We start from the raw sequence: 15,307 nt of genomic DNA, 5'->3' as shown, positions 1-15,307 counted from the left end.
GCAAGTTTCCGCTCACCATTCTCTTTTCAGTTTTCTGTTGGTTTTACTGCAAAGTATTCTGGTAAATCATTAGAAATAAAGTTTCTCACACAAACAATAAAAGCTAGAGAGATCCAGTTTACATGCCCATAATTCCCCTCCTGCTTATTATTTTCTGGTCCATTTTTCTTTTCTATTTATCAGATGCATGTTTTATTGAACGTTGCTACCATTCTAATCTGGAAAACATGTCACCATATATCTTCCCCTACATAGAGAGATGAGAGAAACAAGGTAGGTGAGGTAATATCTTTTTATTGAACCAGCATCTCTTGGTGGAAGGGACAAGCTTTTGAGCTCAGGTCTGGAGAAGGGAACCAGAGGTTGTCATAAACAGATTGTTAAGGGTTAATGTCTCTTCTACCTGTAAAGGGTACAAGCAGGGAACTGGACACCTGACCAGAAGACCAATCAGAAGACAAGATACTTTTAAATTTGGGTGGAGGGAAGCTTTTGTGTGTGTTCTTTGTCTGTTGAGGGTTCTTCTCTTGGAGGGTCTGAGAGAGACCAGACATTACTACAGGCTCTCTAAGTTTCTTTTCAAATAGTAAGTAAAAACAGGCAGTTTAGGCTTTTTAATTATTTTACTCTATTTGCAATTGTGGATCTGGCTGGTTAACATTTATATGTCTAGTCGCTGGGAATATTTTGATTTTTATTGGTTCTGGGAGGAAAGTCTCTTTCTGGTGTCTGTAAGCTATAGGACCCTGTAATATTTACATCTTGAAGTTACAGAGATAATTCTTTACTTTTTCCTTTCTTTTATTAAAAGATTTCTTTTTAGAGAACCTGACTGATTTTTTTTTCTTCTTTCCCTTGTTTTATTCCAGGGGATTGGGATAACTCACCAGGACGGGTGGGGGAGACGGGAGGGGAGAGAGAAAGAATCTCTCTCTGTTTTCCTTGAATCTGGTTGCCTCTTTGTGGAAGGGAAGGGAGATGCTTCTCTGTATGGTGATTTAAGAGGTTGGATCAGTATCTCTCAGGATAGCCCAGGGAGGGAAATTCTGGGAGGGGAAAGGTGGGGGAATGGTTTATTTCTCCTTGTTTTAAGAACCCAAGGGATCTGGTTCTTGGGGTCCCCAGGGAAGGTTGGGGAGGTCAGAGTGCCCCAAAACACTATATTTTTGGGTGGTGGCAGGCTATCAGATCTAAGCTGGTAATTAAGCTTAGAGGATTCAGGTGCTAGTATCTCATTTTCTGAACTCTAAGGTTCAGATCTGAGAGGGAATGCTATGACATGGTTGGCAGCTGAGTGGGATAGATAAGAATCCAAAAGCTAGTAAGATTATTAATTTGCTTCTCTTCTAGCTGGTTATAAGCAGAGGGAAGGGGGTTATTTTTTTTAAATTGCAGCCAGAGGAATTTTTTTTCCTTGCTCCCTTCTAGCTGTGCATAGGGAGGGCTATTAAGGTTAACGATGGTCGTTTGTTAAACAAAGCAGCCTTAAGTGGTCAGCAACGCACTCCAGCCAGGACACATTTGTAAATGAAAGAGAGTTTTCTTTTGCTTTTTAACTCTTTCGGGGAGGCTAATAAGTTAAAAAGGACTCTGTTGCTAAGCAACCCCAGGAAGCCAACAGAGAACCAGCATTTCAGACAGTAAACACCAGAGGGCACCTCAGCACAAGAAAGCAGGAACCATGAGTTCTAAGGAAAGCCTGAGGACAGGAACGAGCATGGCAACAAGCCATAGACAAAGAAAATGAACATAGAAGATGGATGGAACTAATTAATGCAGAACTAGCCAAGGAAGAGGCAGCCCACAAAGAAAACAACAAGAAGAAGAGGTGGCCCACAGAAGGAAACAAGTAGAAGAAGATGCAGCCCACAAAAGACAGATAGAACTCCAGAGGGAGGCCCACCGACAGGCCCTGGAATTAGAACAGGCTAGGCAACAGAACACAGCCAATCCTAACAACCCTTCACCAATAATTGTTCCACAGCACAAGAAATTTCCCACCTACAAGGCAGGTGATGACACTGAGGCCTTCTTAGAAAATTTTGAAACAGCCTGCCTTGGGTACAGCATCTCTGAAGACCAGTACATGGTAGAATTAAGGCCACTGTTCAGTGACCCTTAGCAGAGGTGGCGGCTGAAATGCCTAAGGAGAAAATGAACGATTATAAACTTTTTCAACCAAGGCCAGATACAGAATGGGGATAACACCTGAACATGCCCGTCAGCGGTTCAGAAACCAAAAATGGAAACCAGATGTGTCATTCCCCGACACGCCTACCACATTGCAAAGAATTATGAAGCCTGGATATCAGGAACAAAGGTTAACAATATGGACGAGCTGCATCTCCTGATACAAATGGAGCAGTTCTTAGATGGTATTCCTGAGGAAATAGAGAGGTACATCCTAGACGGGAAACCCAAAACGGTAATCAAGGCGGGGGAGATTGGAGCCAAATGGATGGAAGTGGCAGAAAAGAAAAAAGCAACTGTCAAGGGGAATGAATACCCTAGAGGGCACACCGACAATAAACCCTACAATCGAGGGCAGCCAAAGACCCCACCTACAACCCAAGTAAAGCCACAGACGCCCTATTCTTCCACCTCACTAGTCTCCAGTAACCCACCTTGACCCAGTGACCAGTCAGCTGGAAGATGCTTTAAGTGTAATGAACTGGGACATATAAAGGCCAACTGCCCAAAGAACCCCAACCGAGTGCAGTTCATTACACCACCATCACACCAAAGATCCCCAGGCCCAGATGCCTTTCAAATACCCTTGGAGCGAAGGGAAATTTTGAGAGTGGGCGGAAAGAAGGTTATTGCGTGGAGAGACACGGGGGCACAAGTGTCAGCTATCCACCAATCCTTCGTAGACCCCAAATTCATCAACCCAAAGGCCCAAGTGACAATTTATCCCTTCATGTCACAAGCTGTAGACTTGCCTACAGCTGAACTGCCTGTCCAGTACAAAGGCTGGTCAGGAATGTGGACTTTTTCAGTCTATGACAATTATTCCATCCCCATGCTACTGGGGGAAGACTTGGCCAACCAGGTGAAGCGGGCCAAGAGAGTGGGAATGGTTACCCGCAGCCAAACCAGGCAAGCTTCCAGACCCATTCCTGTTCCTGAGCCATCCACAGAGGCCCCGTCTGTGTTACAAGAGACCCAGACTGAGGTAGTGGACCCGGATCCCATGCCAACAACGGAAACAGCCACAGTGCTTCCAGTCCCAGACCAGGAACTGGAAAAGCAGCCAGCACCAGAACCGTTGCCAGCACTGATGACAGTGCTTGCAAATCCATCTTCAATCCCAACGCCAGAGGGTGCCAGCGAGCCTGAACTGGCAGAAGCAGCAGACAACCACACCCAAAAGGCTCAGCCAGAGCCTGAAATACCCCCTGGTGCACCAGTGGAGAGCAGTTCACCAGCAATGGAAACAACCCCATCACCTACATCGCTTCCAGAGGGACCAAACCCAAGTCCACAGTCTAAGGAAGAACTGGTGTCTCCAGCTTCAAGGGAACAGTTCCAGACTGAGCAGGAAGCAGATGACAGCCTTCAGAAAGCTTGGGCAGCGGCACGGAGCACCCCACCGCCTCTCAGCTCTTCTAATCGATCCCAGTTTGTTGTAGAACAAGGACTTTTATACAAGGAGACTCTTTCTGGTGGACACCAGAAAGACTGGCATCCGCAAAAACAGTTAGTGGTTCCAGCTAAGTACCGGGAAAAGCTCTTAAGCTTAGCCCATGATCATCCTAGTGGCCATGCTGGGATGAACAGAACCAAAGACCAGTTGGGGAAGTCCTTCCACTGGGAGGGGACGGGCAAGGATGTTGCCAAGTATGTCCGGTCTTGTGGGGTGTGCCAAAGAGTGGGAAAACCCCAAGACCAGGTCAAGGCCCCTCTCCAGCCACTCCCCATAATTGAGGTCCCATTTCAGCGAGTAGCTGTGGATATTCTGGGTCCTTTCCCAAAAAAGACACCCAGAGGAAAGCAGTACATACTGACTTTTGTGGACTTTGCTACCCGATGGCCGGAAGCAGTAGCTCTAGGCAACACCAGGGCTAACGCTGTGTGCCAGGCCCTAACAGACATTTTTGCCAGGGTAGGTTGGCCCTCCGATATCCTTACAGATTCAGGATCTAATTTCCTGGCAGGAACCATGAAAGAACTGTGGGAAACTCATGGGATGAATCACTTGGTTGCCACCCCTTACCACCATCAAATCAATGGCCTGGTGGAAAGGTTTAATGAAACTTTGGGGGCCATGATATGTAAATTCGTCAATGAACACTCCAATAATTGGGACCTAGTGTTGCAGCAGTTACTGTTTGCCTACAGGGCTGTATCACATCCCAGTTTAGGGTTTTCACCGTTTGAACTTGTGTATGGCCACGAGGTTAAGGGGCCATTACAGTTGGTGAAGCAGCAATGGGAGGGGTTTACGCCTTCTCCAGGAACTAACATTCTGGACTTTGTAAGCAACCTACAAAACACCCTCCAACACTCTTTAGCCCTTGCTAAAGAAAACCTAAAGGATGCTCAAAAAGAGCAAAAGGCCTGGTATGACAGACATAACAGAAAGCGTTCCTTCAAGGTAGGAGACCAGGTTATGGTCTTGAAGGCGCAACAGGCCCATAAGATGGAAGCATCATGGGAAGGGCCATTCACGGTCCAAGAGCGCCTGGGAGCTGTGAACTATCTCATAGCCTTTCCCAATTCCTCCCTAAAGCCCAGAGTGTACCATGTTAATTCTCTCAAGCCCTTTTATTCCAGAGACTTACAGGTTTGTCAGTTTACAGTCCAGGGAGGAGATGACGCTGAGTGGCCTGACGGTGTCTACTACGAAGGGAAAAAAGATGGTGGCGTGGAAGAGGTGAACCTCTCAACCACCCTGGAACGTCTGCAGCGGCAACAAATCAAGGAGCTGTGAACTAGCTTCACTCTATTGTTCTCAGCCACCCCAGGACGGACTGAACAGGCATACCACTCCATTGACACAGGTAATGCTCACCCAATTAGAACCCCACCCTACTGGGTGTCTCCTCACGCCCAAGCTGCTATAGAACGGGAGATCCAAAACATGCTACAGATGGGTATAATACGCTCATCTACCAGTGCATGGGCATCTCCAGTGGTTCTGGTACCCAAACCAGATGGGGAGATACGCTTTTGCGTGGACTACCGTAAGCTAAATGCGGTAACTCGTCCAGACAACTATCCAATGCCACACACCGATGAGCTATTGGAAAAGTTGAGACGTGCCCAGTTCATATCTACCATAGACTTAACCAAGGGGTACTGGCAAGTACGGCTAGACGAACCTGCCAAGGAAAGATCAGCATTCATCACCCATGTGGGGGTGTATGAATTTAATGTACTTCCTTTTGGGCTGCGAAATGCACCCACCACCTTCCAGAGGCTGGTAGATGGTCTACTAGCAGGACTGGGCGAATATGCAGTTGCCTACCTCGATGATGTGGCCATTTTTTCTGACTCCTGGCCCGAACACCTAGAACATCTGGGAAAGGTCTTTGAGTGAATCAGGCAGGCAGGACTAATGGTTAAGGCCAAAAAGTGTCAAATAGGCCAAAACAGAGTGACTTATCTGGGACACCAGGTGGGTCGAGGAACCATAAACCCCTACAGGCCAAGGTGGATGCTATCCAAAAGTGGCCTGTCCCAAAGTCAAAGAAACAGGTCCAATCCTTCTTAGGCTTGGCCGGGTACTACAGGCGATTTGTACCACACTACAGCCAAATCGCTGCCCACTGACCAACCTGATGCAGTTAAGTGGACTGATGAGTGTCAAAAGGCCTTTACCCAGCTTAAGGCGACACTCATGTCTGACCCTGTGCTCAGGGCCCCGGACTTTGACAAGCCATTCCTAGTAACCACAGATGCATCTGAGCGTGGTATAGGAGCAGTTCTCATGCAGGAGGGACCGGATCTCAACTTCCATCCTGTCGTGTTTCTCAGCAAGAAACTGTCTGAGAGGGAAAGTCACTGGTCAGTCAGTGAAAAGGAATGCTACGCCATTGTGTACGCCCTGGAAAAGCTACGCCCATACATTTGGGGACGGCGGTTCCAGCTACAGACTGACCATGCTGCGCTAAAGTGGCTTCATACTGCCAAGGGGAACAACAAAAAACTTCTTTGATGGAGTTTAGCTCTCCAAGATTTTGATTTTGAAATTCAACACATTTCAGGAGCTTCTAACAAAGTAGCTGATTCACTCTCTCGTGAAAGTTTCCTAGAATCCAGTAGTTAAAAAGTGTTCTTAAAATGTAAAAGTCTGTTAGTTATATACTTAGTAGTATATAAAGGTGCATGTGTTGTATTAATCTGTTTATTTTAGAGTTCTAGGAAGAAATCGCCGCCAGTGAGGTTCCCCACTGTCTGCGATTTGGGTGGCATGTCATAAACAGATTGTAAAGGGTTAATGTCTCTTCTACCTGTAAAGGATTACAAGCAGGGAACTGGACACCTGATCAGAAGACCAATCAGAAGACAAGATACTTTTAAATTTGGGTGGAGGGAAGCTTTTGTGTGTGTTCTTTGTCCGTTGTGGGTTCTTCTCTCGGAGGGTCTGAGAGAGACCGGACATACTATAGGCTCTCTAAGTTTCTTTTCAAATAGTAAGTAAAAACAAGCGGCTTAGGCTTTTTGATTGTTTTACTCTATTCGCAATTGTGGATCTGGCTGGTTAACGTTTATGTGTAGTTGCTGGGAATATTTTGATTTGTATTGGTACTGGGGGGAAAGTCTCTTTCTGGTGTCTGTAAGCTATAGGACCCTGTAATATTTACATCTTCCATTTTCTTTTCTATTTATCAGATGCATGTTTTATTGGACTTGCTACCATTCTAATCTGGAAAACATGTCACCATATAGCTTCCCCTACATAGAGGGATGAGAGAAAACAAGGTAGGTGAGGTAATATCTTTTTATTGAACCAGCATCTCTTGGTGGAAGGGACAAGCTTTTGAGCTTCAGGTCTGGAGAAGGTAACCAGAGGTCTGAGCTAAATATGAGGTTGAACAGATTATTAAGCACAAGGGGTTCACACATGCTGTAGGAGACCACTTAAAATGAAGTGGGCAATTAAAAGTTAGTAGGGAGTTGGGGTGTCACAAATTGTTGTAATGAGTCATGAAACCAGTGTCTCTGTTAAGTCCACAGTTTTTAGTGTCCAGTAGAGTTAAAAATTTAAGTTTCCAGGCTTGTCTTTTGAAGGTGTTGCAGATATTTCCTTTGAGGATGATAACTGAGAGGTCAGATATGGAATGATATGGAATGATTGCTTTGTTTTTTGTCTTCTGTCATTTTTCTGTCATTCAAGAGCACAGTGATTGTCTGGTCTCACGCACATAGTTGATGTTGGAGCATTTGATGCACTGCATGAGGTACACCATCTGTTGTGACAGGCATGTGTAGCCAAGGATCCTGAAAGGTGTGTTGGGGATATTGATCGCCATAACAGTGGAGAGATGTCTGCAGGTTTTGCATCTGTTGTTCTGACACGTCTGGTGCCACTTTGAATTGCTGTGTCCTGTTCTGTGGGGAGTTTGCTTCTCATGATGAGTTTAGTGAGGTTGGGGGTTGTCTGAAGGTCAGAAGAGGGGGTTCAGGAAAGATTTCTTTCAGGATCTCATCCCCATCAAGTATGTTGTAACTGCTTGATGATATCCCCTATGGGTTCCAGTGTGGTGGTAGGGAAAACTAGGGGTGTGGGATAAGTGTGTGTGTGTGGGTTTCTCCCCTGTATTCTTCCAGGGCATTTGGGTGGCCCATTCCATGATGCGATCTATTTTTCTGGTGTCCCTTCCACCAACTGAAGTTGGTCCAATAAAAGATATTACCTCATCCACTTTGTCTCTCTTATATCCTTGGACAAACATGGCTACAACAACACTGCAAACATATCTGGAGGGATGTCAACCTAAAGAGGCCATGAAGAAGAATGATCTTGACTTAAGGCACTGGACTGGTACTCAGAGGAGTTGGATTCAGTTCACAGTTCTGCCATGGACTTTCTTCGTAACCTCAGGGAAGTTACTTAAGGCCTAACCAAAGGCTCCCACTGATTTCCTCGGGTTTTGAAAGAGGCCCTTAGTCAGCCTTTGTCTCAATTCCTCATGTGAATAATGGAGATAATATTTCCCCACCTCACAAGGTGTTGCAGTGATAAATTTTACTGTATGTGAAACACTCAGATATTATGGTGATGAGAGCTATTTAAAATACTTGTTTTCCCCTCTCATGTTGGCAGCTAAGATTGCAGCATTTCCCAGACTTTGGAAAGCTAAACTCACCTTCAGGAACATGAAACTAACTATACTCACCTTTGAATCCAATCTGTATTGTTAAAGGCCTACTCGTCTTCTTCCACATAATCTCTATACACACCCCGCTGATCCCTTGCACTTGCCTCTCTCAAAGTATGCATGTATGGGGGTAGTTGGAGGTCTGGGGGGAATGCTGGACTAGTGTATGTGACAGGGATGCAGTTTCATGGAAGTCCAGAATTCTGATTTGAGATTTTTTTTTATTGCTAAAGAAAATATGTCAAGTACTCCTTTTCCATCCTTGCAAAATAAAAAGTAAATCGCCCTAACCCCCTTACTAAGCCCTCACTAATTTACAGCATATAGTGAAACAAAGTTTTATAGTCAACTATATGTTGTAAGAAACTCAATAGACTTCCTTTGCATGTCAACCTTTACAAGTAATCAAATGAGTATTTGTCTTGTAGCTAAAGGACCTGTGAATAGCATACCACGTTGTTCTATTTAAGCCTATTTATCCATAAATATCTCTACCACCATCTATTTTCTTCAATCAGTAGCAATGAGGAAGAGGAAGACTGCCTCTTCCTACTCCACCGAGGTTATTATTTGCTAAGGACCTGATCCAATTTTCATCAATGTCAATGAAAAGGTTCCCAAGGAGGCCCAGTTCAGGAAAGCAATTAAGTACATGCAGAATCCCCTTTTACTTCTATGGGACTCAAAGGTGTTCTTAAGGTTAAGCATATGCTTACATACCTGAACAGGGTTGCTTTCCTGAGTTCCCAGGAGCTGGATCAGGCCCATATTGACAGAATTATGTTACATCTCCTTCTTTGTCCTCTACTGATACCATAGAAATTGTATTGCATTTCCATGTTAAAATCCAAACAAGCTCACAGCAATCTAATCAGCTCTCATTCACTGAGAATTCACTAGAATTTGCCACCGATCCTGGATGATGAATACAGCCTAACTTGGCGAGCAATGCTACTGAAATAATCAAACTGTTTGTGGAGTAAAGACTGCTAATTGAGAGTTAGGATGGCAGCAGCTAGCCCTTATTGTATAAAACCCTTCTTTGTACAGATGTTGGAGAAAAAATAATTAAAATAGAACAGAATGTTTTATTGTTGTGATCAAAATATATGTACTCTACAGTCAATAATAATTGTAAAATGTCCTATTTCTCTTTTAAAATAGTATGTTCATGTCAGATTCACTTCTTGTTTTGTTTTTTTTGGGGGGAGGGGATGGGAGGGGGGAAGGGACTATTTTTTGTTAAGCACTAACTCTTTTTTTTGGACATGGAACAGGTTATTAAGTACATAGACCAAGAGGATTGCTCTGCCTCCAGTGGAAAGGAAAAACTTTGTAAACAAGCTGCATGTATCTCAAATGTATGTGGTGTTACAAGATACACTGAACTTCTGGTAAATGCATGTGACATCCACATGTAAATGGATTTGTGTAGGCATGATAGGAACTGATTGAACAGGGAATTATAATGTAGGAGATGTCTGATGTCTCTGGACACAATGCAGTGAGAAAGGTTGTTACAGAAGGTATAATATTAAACAGTGGCTTTATGTTTCCTCTAAGCCTACATCTCCATTGGATAGAAATAATCTACTACAGTTCTCTGGTTGTTTTTTTTAAACTAATATAACATTTTGTATTGTATGAACCTATATGTGCGTATTATTAGTAGCTAAGAAACACTGTTGAACAGCAATGTACATGCTCCAGCAATTCTGTGTCCATCAGATTAAGCCCTGGGGCTACAATCACTTACAAATTATTTCCACAATTATGGCTGATTCCCCTTCCCTTTCCCCAAATCCACCCCTGCATTTTCTTTTAATTCTATTCCTTTAGAGTTACATGGGTTCCACTATATAGGAGACCCCCTCCCCCCAAAAAGAGGGGAAGGGCATAAGTCACAAGAAAACAATAATTTACTTTGAGAAAGTTCACTTTTGCTCTTTCCCACATAAAGTTATATAAAAATCTAGTCATGAAATTATGACACAGAGCTTTTAACGAATAAGGCCTTGAGTTGCCACAAAAGAAATGTATTGAATGTGACCTTTTCTGTATTTAGCCTCTACTGGCATTAATTTTACAAGAAGGGAGGTTTTCCAAAAGAAATGCAAATGAAAGATTTTATACTCATGTAAATAGATCTGATAGTGGCGGTGCTTCACAGCTTATTTAATTCATGCTGAGACCACATGCTACTGTATTTGCCTCCTGAGTGGAAGCACGCCAAGATGACAAAAAACACCTCCTAAGAGAAAGGCATTGGGGAGTTGGGGAGGAAGCAGCGAAGAAAATCAAATATTAGTTATGGAAAAATATACTGGGGTTTCAGCAATGTAAATCAGGGTAGAATTTAGCCTTTTGTGTGTATAAATATCATGGGCCAAAATCATCAACAGCATAGCCACACTGAAGTTAATAGAGGAATGACAATTTACACCAATTGAAGATCGGGCTCCATGTTTATAAAAGCTGGGCATACTTTTGAGAGGTTTGCTTTTAAAGGTTTATTAAGAAATGTTGAGGAGAATCATTCTGCAAGAGTGGACAGGAATATAAAAATATAGTAAAATCCAGACATTTTTTCCATTTGATCAAGGATTTACAGTCCCAAATGGTCATCAGATTAAAAAAAAAATCACTGGCTGAGAAAATTTGCAACAAAAAAGCTATGCTTATAAAGTGGTAAGAGTGTAGCTGGGAAATGACTGCTCAATTCAGGCTGATCATTCCATTTGGTAAAAAAAAAAGAATGTCAGTTCATAGCTAACAGGAATTTTTGGTGTGAAAGGAATGCTGGATTGGACCCCAAAAGACTGATCAGAGTAACGAGACCGTTGAAAGGTAGAGCTATTTTTTAATCACATCAGCATCTGGCCTTTCGATAGTTTTAGGTTTTCTTTAAGCTGCTAATAAACTATAAATTGTAAATAAAGCAGAAAAGTAGCTGATTTTAATATCTAAAATCTGTAAGACATTTAGAACCATAGTATGCACTGAGTTAGGAAAGTGAAATGTTCAGCGGAGTCTGTTGTGAGTGGTGTGGGATTCCGCACTGTGAACTGTAATGAAAAGAACCTATGGACCTCCAAATATTTCCTGCTAATTCACACAGCTCATGCTCATGTAAATTTCTCATATCTTTCTGTAAGGTCCCATCTTCAACTGCTTATCTACTGTGACGACGGGTTTGTGTTTTAGCTATGGGCATAGTTTGGCGGTTGCAACACCCCCCCAAAACACAAGCTTGGGGCAAGTGCAGAATTTGCTGCTTACCCCTCGCCCGCAAATGCGTGGCCCCACTGGCCTGACTGGAGCTGCCCTCCCGAATATAGAAGTCAAACTACGTGTGGTAGTGCTATGGTTTTAGCCCTTCTGGGGCACTATATACTGTAGTTTGGTCTTGCCTGTGGAGGTGGGAGCAAACTGTGTTATAACCATAGCACTAAGTTGTATTAAAGTTCTGGCTTTCACAGGGTTGCAAAACCATTTGCTAACATGTTATCAGTTGACTTTAAATCTAGCTACACAAGCAGAGAGCACAGCATGTTATAAAATAGTAGACTTGGGACTGTACAAGGGACCTGAATTTGGTGTCATGCCCCCTCAGGGTTGTTTCTCTACATAATGAATGAATGCTACTGAGCAGGAACTCCATCGTTTCTACTTGCCTGGAGCGAAGTCCTGACCCCACTGAAGTCCATGGGAATTTTGACATGGATTTCAATGGGGTCAGAATTTCACCCTGGTCTGCAAGATGAACAAAAAAGTTAAAAAGAGAACAACTCTGTATAACTCAAGAACAGAACAAACCTGAAAGAGAAATGCATCCCAAGGGAATTACTGAGGCAGAAAACAAAGTCTTTCTTTGGGTGTTCGGGCACTGCTTGCACTATACTGTTTTCCACCCAGACAGCGTGCTTTGGGATGCTGTTGTGGTCTATTCCAGATCTGCCATCAGTCTCATAGAAGAATAATGTACATCCTAGGAAAAACACGAGAAAGGCATTAGCAAGCAGCATATTTAAATACCATAAAACCACATCTATTCAATGCTTTGTTGCAGAAGAATGTAGCCCTAATACTCTGAGTCCTCCAAAAATGAAAATTAAATCAATATATCCTTGGGCAGCTATTGCAATGCCTTTTTATGGATCTTCCATATAGACTACATAAAATCTATTAGTCTGGTAGGAAACATCTGAAGGAAGTTTTTCAGACTGTACCACCCAGTTCCCAGTAACATTGATGGCAGTCTTAAAAGTAAATCTCTTTACCATCTACTGACAGGGTACTCCTCTCCGTTGGAAACATGGGCAAAATGCTTAAAAGTGCCTTTCTACCTATATTTGCTCCAAACTATACTTTATTGCAATAGTGTTCGCACCTTTGGTACAAATTCTCACACGCCTTTTTTTTGTCTGTTTACTTAAAAACACTGTATTAACCATTTAATTTTAAATCCTATTTCTCTTTCCAGAACCTGCTCTCATTTCTGCTTTCATTCAGGACAATGAAGAGCTTCTGTCAGGCACAGCAGCGGCCTGTGAACTGAAAAGCATTGTCCCAGGAAACCTAAGCGGGAACAGTCTCCTCTTTCCACCCAGCAAGCAACCAGCTTGAGAAAAAAGAGTGGCAGGATTCACAGAAAGAGCCAATGCAAATCTGCTCATGAGCAAGGGTGGTGTGTATGAGCCTTTTTGAAGGAAAGAGATGGTGGAAGCAGGAATTTGCATCTGGGTAGGCCTTGTGCTACATTGCTAGGAACTGACTCCTTGCATCATCAAAAGCCAGCAATACTGATAGAATGAATTTAGTGAATATAGCCACCCATAAACTACAGTGACTCTAAGGGATATGCTTAGACCACTGCTACTGAGAGATCATTCCATCAATATACTCTTTTTTCTTCCACCCTCAAATGTGAAGGTGCTGGAGAACAGCCTTGGAGATGTGGATTGTTCACAGAAGCAATATGTCACAGGCCAAAGGATGTGAGATCATACTTCATTCGCCAGGGTCCATTCAACTTTTGGCCTCACTGCTGAGATTGCCAGCGAGGGTGCCTCTTCACCCTGCCCACTCAGCCCCGATAGTGCACAGTGCTGGGGCATGCTGTGGGATGTCCATATTCTAACATCGTTTGGGTTTTTATTGTTGTTGGGGGGTTGCTGGGGTCTTTGTCTGTACCCTGGATGGGAAAATACAGGTACAGATGGAAACTGTGAACACAATTCTTTAAGGCAGCTCTGTAACCATGTTGCCCTATCAGTGTGACAAAAATTAAAAACCCCAATACGTCAGAAGGTGGACTCCCCTCAGAATGCCAGACTACTGTGAGCTGGCACAGTTAGCTTTATAGAGTAGACAGGCCCATAGGGAAACCATTATTCTGCTTAAACTGTCTTGCAACTACTAGTTACTATGGTTCCTTGAAGGTAGAGATCAAGGTTTTTTCATGACTGAATCCCGATGAGTAAGTGAAAAAATAGATTGGATTGAGTTATCCCCACTGAAAAAAAAGAATGAACAAAAACAAAAAAACCTTGTTCCCCTGCAATGTGTTAGCTATTGACCAATGTGTTATCAACACGAGGAAAAAATCCCTGTGCATTTTAGGTGAAGACAGACTATAAATTAGAGGCTTCATACAAAAAATCTTTACAATTTTCAGGCAAAATATAGTCTGTAACTCTAGGATCTCTGCAATTTCTGCGATTATTTAATATTATATAAAATTTTAATTAATAATGTAATCTCTAACTTTTTCTGTTGAAAATAGTGGTCAGAATGGAAACTGATGCATGGTTACCCCTTTAACCCAACATTGCAGAAAACTATTTGCAGCCAAACACTAGCAGCTGTTAACTTCAAACCTTAGTTTAAATGCTACCTTATTAAGCCACAGCAATCTAAGACACAAACATTTGATGTGAGACAAGGCACTTTAAAGTACCATTGCCTTTATGCTCATCCTTCCCTTTTTCTCCCCTCCCAGATGGCTCTTTGTTTACCAGTTCTTCACAGCCAGCCTTTCCTTTCACACTGCCTCAGCAAGAAGGAGATTAGGGGTTCTCTCTGCTCCCTCAGCTGTGGAATTTCTCTTCTTTATTTCCCCAATCTCTGTAACAATTGCAATGAAGGGCTGGCACTCACAATTTGTTTTTAAATTGCTGCTACAAACACTGGTACGTACCACCTGGCAAGAGCTGTGGAATCAGAACCTATTCTTCATCTCTGGAGCTCAGCAGGTACCTTTCCAATGGCTAATCTCTAAGGATCAGTCAACATAAAAAAAGCAAAACTATGTCAGGGAACCTAGTTACAACCTGGTTTCCCCTTGACCTGGTTAAAACATGACACACAAGACTTGCCATGCAAAAACCTTTGGTAGTCCTATCTACATTATGGAATAGAGCTGTGTTGTTACCAGTCCCCTGACAATTCTACTCATAGTGTACACAGACTCTTACAGAGCTGGGAAATGGATGACTGAGTCCAAATATGAGCTTGGTTTCTCCAATTTGCAGTTTAAGATGCTTGTGCAGAGATTCTCAGAAGGCTACTTACAGAGCCAATTTTAACCTAGTGTGCCTGTTTCTTTACTATTGTTATTATTTATTTGTATTATAGCAGTACCTAGAGGCCCCACCTGAGAGCTCCACTGCATAGTGCTAGGAGCTGTATAAACACACAGTGAGAGAGCTCCTGCCCCGAAGAGCTTACAATCTGGTCAGGATGGACAAATGGCAGCAGGAGAAAAAAGCTCACAGAGGTCTTTCCAAAAGTCACAAAGCAGGTGTGTGAACCAGAAATAGAACCAAAGTCTTCTGAGTCCCAGTCCAGTGCTCCATCCACTAGACCACACTGTTGCTCCTGTTCATACTATTCAAGGCCTTGTCCATACTACGAGCTAAAATTGTACTATAATTATTTATACTCTCACAGCATGCAGAACCCTCAATCAGGATCGGTAC

At 43.1% G+C, this 15,307-nt stretch overlaps 1 protein-coding gene across 1 annotated transcript in view; it reads right to left on the bottom strand.

The window, feature by feature from the left end:
• Window positions 1-15,307, bottom strand: part of TIAM1 (T cell lymphoma invasion and metastasis 1) — a 290,505-nt gene that overhangs the window by 85,554 nt on the left and 189,644 nt on the right. The window contains exon 6 of the mRNA XM_030579292.1: window positions 12,140-12,315. Coding sequence (XP_030435152.1) covers window positions 12,140-12,315 — 176 coding nt within the window. The remainder of the gene's footprint in view (window positions 1-12,139; window positions 12,316-15,307) is intronic.

The sequence above is a fragment of the Gopherus evgoodei genome, chromosome 1, assembly GCF_007399415.2.
Source record: "Gopherus evgoodei ecotype Sinaloan lineage chromosome 1, rGopEvg1_v1.p, whole genome shotgun sequence".
Lineage (NCBI taxonomy): Eukaryota > Metazoa > Chordata > Testudines > Testudinidae > Gopherus > Gopherus evgoodei.
The sequence above is the reverse complement of the archived record's forward strand: the minus strand, read 5'-3'. Positions and strand labels throughout refer to the sequence as shown.